Source organism: Kryptolebias marmoratus, linkage group LG2, assembly GCF_001649575.2.
Source record: "Kryptolebias marmoratus isolate JLee-2015 linkage group LG2, ASM164957v2, whole genome shotgun sequence".
Taxonomy (NCBI): domain Eukaryota; kingdom Metazoa; phylum Chordata; class Actinopteri; order Cyprinodontiformes; family Rivulidae; genus Kryptolebias; species Kryptolebias marmoratus.
This window is the reverse complement of record NC_051431.1, coordinates 11485110-11493263: the sequence shown is the minus strand read 5'-3', so window position 1 is coordinate 11493263 and position 8154 is coordinate 11485110. Positions and strand designations below refer to the sequence as shown.

Below are 8154 nucleotides of genomic sequence, written 5' to 3'. Positions count from 1 at the left end.
GGGGGGGGAGAAAAGAAGATAATATACATGAGCTACTGGTTTGAGTAATGAGAGTGTTTGGTGTGAATATTAAACAGACACTGAGTTGGTGTGATGCCACCATGTGTGCGATCTGAACTGCTGCGGTGGAGGATGTTTTCATTCTTCTGATTTCTGTGTAAACAGTGATAAATACAGTCTTCTGCTGCGAGTACATGACTGACACTTCAAACCTTTCACCAGAGAGGAGAAACGAGAGGGGGGGCGAGGGGGTTTGAATAATGGAAGGGGTGAGGGAGGGGAGGGGGAAATGCAAAACGGGAGCCTGTTTCCACTTATCTGTCAAGGAATCAAAAACAGAGAGAGGAAAACAAAAAGAAGCTCGCTATTTTTAACCAAGCATAACTTGTTATTACAGAGAGGATATTTGTGCAGCAGTGGCATCCCAGCTTTTCCCATATTTCACTTTAAGAGCTCTCTCCGTGTCTCTCATAACCTTTTTTTCATTTACCTAACCCTGCGGAAGAGCTATTTTCCATCTCTCTGACCCCAACCCTCAGCTATAACAATCCTGCCAAACTGCAGCGGGTCTTCTCCCAAAACGAGACAAAGAATTCATAACAAACAAAGAGGCCTTTAATTAATATCCGTTATAAACATAAATCAAGCCTGAAAACAGAGCTGTGTTGTGGTTTTTTGGGTTTTAATTCCCTGCGAGCCTGACGATCCTCTCGCTGTGTTTTCCCCTGACACCCCACAACAACACATCCAGAGATAGACGGCCTCCCCGGCTGCAAATCATCCGAGCAACAAACAACAAGAGCAAAAATAAACCCGTCCTTTACTCCCCTGTTTGTCCCTCTCTGTCTCTCTCGCCATCTAAGAATTTTTTTTTTTTTTTTACACGCCGGATTCTGACCTGCAGCTCCGCTTGTCGTGACGGCGGCGAACGCAGAGGATGCGGAACGCCGCTCGTTTACACAAACAGCCCCGGCGGACCGTAAACCGCGAGCGTGGATCTCACCTGCAACACGAGCTCGAGCCAGCCGTGCGGAGGAGATACGCTCGCACGCACGCCGGTCACGTGACCTGAGGCCAAAGCAGACGAAAACACGCCTGACCTTTATCCACCGGAGACAAAAACAACAACAGACGACAGGCTTCAGACACGCCAACCTGACGAGATTTATACCGTTTATAAAAAAACCTGAAAGTGTTCGGTAAAAGTGGCTGAATTTACAATTTATTATGATTGTGAAATTGGTATAATCTAACATTTTTGGAGCTTTAGTCGCAGCTGCTCGTATTATCTCACACCTATACCAGATGTTTTGTTTTGTCGTTCGACATGCATATGAACCCTCACAACTTCCTGTTTGAGTCTTAATAGTCTAGACCAGGAGTGTCCAACCCTGGTCCTGGAGGGCCGCCATCCTGCATGTTTTACTTGTTTCTCTGCTCCAACACACCTGATTTGAATCAATGGGTGATTAACAGGCTTCTGCAGAACATGAAGAGGTGATTTAACCACTGAATCAGGTGTGTTGGAGCAGGAAAACAAGGAAAACATGCAGGATGGTGGCCCTCGAGGACCAGGATTGGAGACCCCTGGTCTAGGAGGATGTAATACAGATAATAGTTTAATACACTGAACACCTGATTTGTGTTTAAGACCCCAGAAATAGCAGGAATCCCTTCTTTCCTCTGCGTATCCGTCCACACACACGTACAAATCAAAGCGTCATCAGAATTATCATCCGACCAATATTCTTTAATCACCTGCCGGATCAAGTTTCTCTGCCTATAATTAGATTTGAGCTGGACTTGTTTACCTGTCCGTAAAGCATCCTGAGATGACTTGTGTTGTAAATTGGCTTCAGACGAACTCAAAGCACTCGAGGAGCGCAAACCTCTGCCAAGGCCATAGGGTTATTAAAAAAAAAAAAAAACCCTGCAGGACCAGGATAATAACCTAAATTTAATCGCTTCTTTTTTTTTAAATCACAACCCCAACATTTCCTGAAAATCTCATCAAAATCTGTTCATTAGTTTTTTTTTTTAAAGTAATCCTGCGAACAGACAGACGGATGGACTCGATCGAAAACCTGAACTGAGCTGAAATGAAGGTGCCGACGTCGACAAGTGCAGAAAGTTATCTTAATTTACTTTTAAAACACGTTTATTTGCATTTAGAGCAAGTGAGAACGTTCATCTTCACGCCGACCTGTAAGCAAATACCGTGAGTTTACATCAACAACTCAAGCCTCACTTCTTGGTTTTAGTAAACTGACACAAACACGAGATTAACTTCAGCTTCCATGACAATAAAGGCCAAACTTTCCTTGAAGGAATGCATATCGCCCGCCTCGTTCAGGCCAGTGTTTTAAACTGAGATCGTTTATTTTATCGAGTGTTTTAGTCGAGCTGTGAAAGTGTTTTTATGCACAATCTTGTAAAATCGCACACAATCTGTCAGTGCTCAGGATGTATGATGGGGATGACTCTCAGCTATCACCTCAACAAAGTTTATTTAAATATCTGTAAACCTGACTGAGTTTTAGCCATTTCTGTGCTCAAGTCAGTTAGCTGCTGCAGCCATCTTGTATTGGATCGACTCTGAAAGTCGATTAACTTCTGTCTAGAGGTTCATGAGGTGTTTTACTAACAGACAGACAGACAGAGTTGACTCCAAAAGTTAAAGACTATATTTTTAAACAAAGTTCCTGGACTTAGAGGATGTGTTTGGGATGAATCTCAGCTGTTACTGCACCAAATTTTAGCTCAATATCTGTAAAATTGGCCGAGTTGGAGCCGTGTTTGTGTTCGGTACGGCTGATTAGCTGTGGCAGCCGTCTTGAATTCAGCTGATTCCAAAAGTTAATTAGCTGTAGATGTGTTTCAAATGAATAGTTTGAAACTTGTATTAAAATTCATCCTGCAGTTCACGGGATCATTTGTTAACGGGGAAACACACACACACACACACACACACACACACACACACACACACACAGACGCAGGCAAAAACAGTACCTCCTGTTATCCCAGATAATAACACAGACATCCCATAAATACGTACCAACCAATTTATACGCACTTAGGTTAAATACATCTTGTGTTTTAACATTTAAACAACCGAAAAAGGTGTGTTTTAATAGCAAAAAAGCCTAAACTTAATAATCTAAATAGGAAACCAATGAGCACAGGCACATACGGCTGTTCTGGACAAATAAAAAAAGAGCTAAAAAGAAAATATGAAGCTGTGTAAGATCATTAAAACAACGGCAACAATCCTGACACCAAGTAGTTCAGATTTAAAATATTGTATAAAAATATTGAAACTTTACTTTCTGACATAAATCAATTCTCTCTTTTTTTTAGCTCTGAAGCTGAAAACCCTCTGAAAGAAGCCGGTGTGTTTCTCTTCTCGCTGCTGTGAGTTCGGTTTTTTACGATCGGATGGCGTTACTGGTTTTTCGCCCTCGTAACGGTTAAAAGTCGGGTGTTCTGGCCGTGCATATTTTGAGGAAAAAAACCGTCCAGGCCGCTGCGCCGCAGAGTGACGGAGACAGATGCCAACAACAACATGTCATTCCTCTGCGTGTGTTTGTGTGTTGCTGTTATGTTTAGCAGCGGTCTCCGTCTGATCGCAGAGCGAACAGACTCGGAGAAAACGACAGCCGCTCGGCGGACGCACACGACGGGATGAACCGGGCGTCGGGACGCGAGGAAAGTTCGGTCGCTCGCCTGCGTGACCCGAGCCCCACAGGAAAGGGCGATTTGTGAAAACAAACACCTGTTTTCTGTTTCATTACTCTTAAATCTAATTAGTGCTTTGTTTGCTGTTTTTCATTTCATCACGGGGAGCAATTTTGACTTCAGTGGGGTTTCCTTGTTTTTATTTTCAGTATTTAAACAGAATAAAACACTCTTGTTTGTGTAAACTAAAGAAGTGTACAAATGATTTAAAACTTTGGGTTTTTGTTCCTGTTTTTTCTAAAGCAGCCAGACTTTCTGATAATATTTTTAAACTGGTCTGGATCGATTCTCGCTTGTTTGTTTGCTGATGGATGTCCTTTTTTTACCTGCTGATTTGTTTTATTTCATTTTGTTTTCTCACTTTATTATTTTTAAATATGGCATGGACTATTTATTGTCTTGGAATAAAGTTTAAATCATTCTTTGGTCTTTTTAAAGGATTTAAAACTCAAATTCTGTTTTTCTGCCCGGACCACATATTGTGCAACGTGTGCTTAAAAATGGAGGCCAAAAGAAACTATGAACAGTGTCTGAAAGTCATGTCTTTAAGGGAATAAGGACAAAAATCATCAAAGACCTAAAAAAATATTCATATTAACAGAATTTCAGCTCGCAGCTCTTTAGAAAACACTCTTTTCTGTTTGTCAAACTGAGTCATCTTTGGCATTTTTCATAGATTCGACGGAAGAATTAGGAACAGATTGTGTCTTTGTGACAGGATGTGGGCGACAAAGTGCCTAAAGATATTTATCGACGCAACTCTGGTTCATCCTTTGAGTTCAGGAGCCCTTTTGATGCCTGAATGATTACGTAGCTTAATAAACAAAGAATAAATTCTCCGTGAAGTGGTCAGGTACACGGTCTGGACGGATAATGGGTGGAAAAAAAAGCAGCCAACATTTAAAGAATATCTTTAAAAGAAACATCAGAAAGCCTGAAGAAATGTTGAGCAAAACCACTTTAAAATACGACAAGAAAGTCCGGCTCCTTAGAGGCAAAAAATAAAGAAACGAGGGCTAAATTCTGAACACCCCAGAGTCCTCTGTGACAGTAAAAGGTTAGACAGTAAACCCTTTAATTGGAGCAATTAAAGACTCCCCCTAATCTGCTTCTTTTTTTAAACAGTAGATTAAATCTGCTCTTCTTCAGAGTTGTTTAAATTAGCCGGTCACACACACAGAGCCAGACGCAGGGCGAGGCCGACCACTGATTGTTGTTGATACCGTTTGTGTTCAGACTAATTTCACTTCCTCTCTCAGATTGATTCACTGAGCGGCTTTGATCTAATTATACCCAATCACAGATAATCTCGAATCTGCCCTCCCCCTGAGCTCAGACTTGGCGTGCGTGCAGCGTCGACAGTCACCGTCTGCGCAGGTGTTTCCAGTCCAGCCGTGGGCGCAGGCGCAGCTGAAGCCTGTCGGGTTTTCCACACAGGTGGCTCCGTTCATACAGGGAGACGACAAACACGCGTGTTCCACTGAGAGGGGGGGGGACAGAACGACAAGAGAGGAAAAACTGTCTATTAGGCTCTAATTATAAAAAAAGGTTAAAGGTTATTCTCTCACTGAGTCTTTTTTCTCTTTAAGCTTCGTAAACAAACAGGACTGACACTGACGTTTGTTGTAAACAGCTTCCAGGAAAGCGGGGGCAGCACTCACCGATGTCACAGTTTCGTCCCCGGAAGCCCTCCTGGCATTCGCACTGATACTCGTTCGGCTCCGTGTTGGTGCAGGTCCCGCCGTTCTTACAGGGCTGGTGGGTGCCGCAGTAGTTCAGGTCTGAAAACGCGAGACACACTTTTAGATTGTTGCTCCAGATCAGTGGTCTCCAATCCTGGTCCTCGAGGGCCACCATCCTGCATGTGTTACTTGTTTCTCTGCTCCAACACACCTGATCTGAATCAATGGGTGATTAACAGGCTTCTGCAGAACATGAAGAGGTGATTTAACCACTGAATCAGGTGTGTTGGAGCAGAGAAACAAGGAAAACATGCAGGATAGAGGCCCCCGAGGACCAGGATTGGAGACCCCTGCTCTAGATTCTGGCTCACAGAGCGGAGAAGCTAAGGGCACAGGGGAGATGGGACAATTTGAAACCAATAAAACCTGCAGGGATTTCAGGTCAGCTCGGCTGTGCAGGCCAGGAGCTGCAGGCTCTATTGTTCCCCACTGCTGAGGCAGATTAAAGCTTTGCCTTCTCTGATCATCTCCTCTGTGTCCACAGTGTCTTTGTCTCACCGCCACTCTTTAAAAAGCCTCACTGAATGCACAAAAACGGCTACGGACCCCACCTAGCTGAGAGCACCAAGCCCAGCCCCGCTCACATTCACTTTACCCAAGGCTATCGCCTTTCCCCTCTACAATGCACCGTCCCCTGGGCTCATGCCACTCCGCAGCTCCTGCGCCGGGACAGAGGATCACATTGGGCTGACTTTGCCACAGTCTGGTGGGAAGAGTCAGAGAGAAGAGGGTGAAGCCCTCAGGTAGTTCTTTTATTCTCTCCGCCCGAGAGACGTGTGAATAATGATGCCTGACGATCCAACAGTGTCCAAACAATGTCCCTCTGTCAGACCAGGCTATTCTTGGCCAACACACAAAACACCAAAAAGCTTTCTTCTTCATGTGGATTAATTACATCTGTTCGGTTTGGCACTAAAGAACTTAATACAGTAGTTAAAATGCACCCAGCTCCTTAAAGACGAGCAGAAACTGCTCTGATGTTTTTAATGTGATTAGACTTTAAATATCTTACTATTATGATCAGTTTCTGATTCTTGTGTAGTTTTTTTTTTGTTTAAGGGCCTCGCAATCCATATCGCCCACCCCCTTTTACGCCAGCGTTTAAAGCGAAATCCTCCTGTGTTGAGAAACGACGACTATGCAGCCTAGAAAATAACGTTGTCACGCTCAGACTCTGCGTTGGGAACGATTCTCGGCTACGACAACCACAACCTAAGTTATAATCCTTTTCATGTTGGCTGAAGTCGACTGTCTGTGGCAGCCATCTTGAAAGTTAAATCAGCTGTAAACGTACACCCAGACAGACCGCCTTCGCCTTTCAGTGCCGGGCCATTAAACGACCGTGGCCAGCTACTGACTCGCTCTCGTTTTTCCCCTCCGTTCGTTTCCACGGCGTAAACTTTAGCTGTAGACTCTTCGGACCTTTGTTGCACAGCAGTCCTCCCCAGTTGACGTCACACACACACTGCCAGGGCTCGGTGCAGCTGCCGTACACACAGCCGGGGAACGTCTCGCACTGATCGCAGAAAGGACCCGTCCAGCCGTAGTGACACCTGAGGGATGAGAAAGACAGGAAGTCCCTTCATTTGCATCTTAAAGCTGCTGTTTTAAGACGCTTTAAGTGAATTTAATAAACCAAGGCGATTAAGAACTATAATGATGAGATTTAAAACTGAATACGGGCATTTTTTCCTTAATTATATGAGATCTTTATATAAATAAAAGGAACAAAACTTGGAATCTTAAAGACAAGACATTCCCATATTTTCCTACATCATCCAAAGTGAATTTTTATTCTAGTTTCACTTTCAGAGAGTCGGGTAATATAGGGTTACAAGATGACCGACATCTGACCATCGCAGCCTAAGAAATAAATCCTTAAATCACGTTTTTATCAGCGATGGTGCCTGCAGTGAAAAACCCTTCATTTCCTGGTAAATGGTAAAAGGATTGCACTCGTACAGCGCTTTATTTAGTCCAAGGACCCCGAAGTGCTTCACACTACAAACATCCATTCATTCGCTCATTAACACACTGATGGCGGTAAGCTTGCTCATTGAAACTTACTTGCATTCTCCGGGTACCGTACAAGAACCATGGGCCTGATGACACCCCTGCCTGCACACCGCTGTGGAAAATAAAAGAAAAACACACAAAAAGAGAAATTAGTGACTCAAAAACAGCTTCTATGACTCTTACTTGTACTCTGTGTTAAAAAGGAAACTAAATGAATTCACACTTGACGGTAATAAGAAGCATCACGTCAGCTACATGGTGCAAAACCTGAATAAAACCTTGTTTTCCTAAAAGGTCTAACGTCCTTTGAAGGAATGCATATCGCCCGCCGCCTTTCATGCCAGAGTCTTAAACCACAACCATCTTATTAGGAGAAAGAAAGACGTTAAATGTAAATCAGCTCTCAGAGTGTGTGTTGAGTACGACTCTCAGCAACTACCACTCCTGATCAGACGGAGCTGTAGCCAAGTATGCGTTTGATAAGGTGAACGAGCCGTGGCGGCCATCTTGAGTTAAGCTGATGCCAAACAAAATCAGTTATAGATGCACTTTCTGAGAGTGTCATTAAAATCTGTCCAGTGGTTCATGAGATATTTTGCTAACACACACACACGAGCAAAAACAATACCACCCTTTTGACTTCGGAGGCAGGCGATAA

At 43.6% G+C, this 8154-nt stretch overlaps 1 protein-coding gene across 1 annotated transcript in view; it reads right to left on the bottom strand.

The window, feature by feature from the left end:
• Window positions 1–8154, bottom strand: part of LOC108240831 (protein jagged-1b) — a 56213-nt gene that overhangs the window by 7710 nt on the left and 40349 nt on the right. The window contains exons 5-8 of the mRNA XM_017424621.2: window positions 7548–7608; window positions 6903–7033; window positions 5400–5519; window positions 5105–5218 (exon numbers count right to left, since the gene is read on the bottom strand). Coding sequence (XP_017280110.1) covers window positions 5105–5218; window positions 5400–5519; window positions 6903–7033; window positions 7548–7608 — 426 coding nt within the window. The remainder of the gene's footprint in view (window positions 1–5104; window positions 5219–5399; window positions 5520–6902; window positions 7034–7547; window positions 7609–8154) is intronic.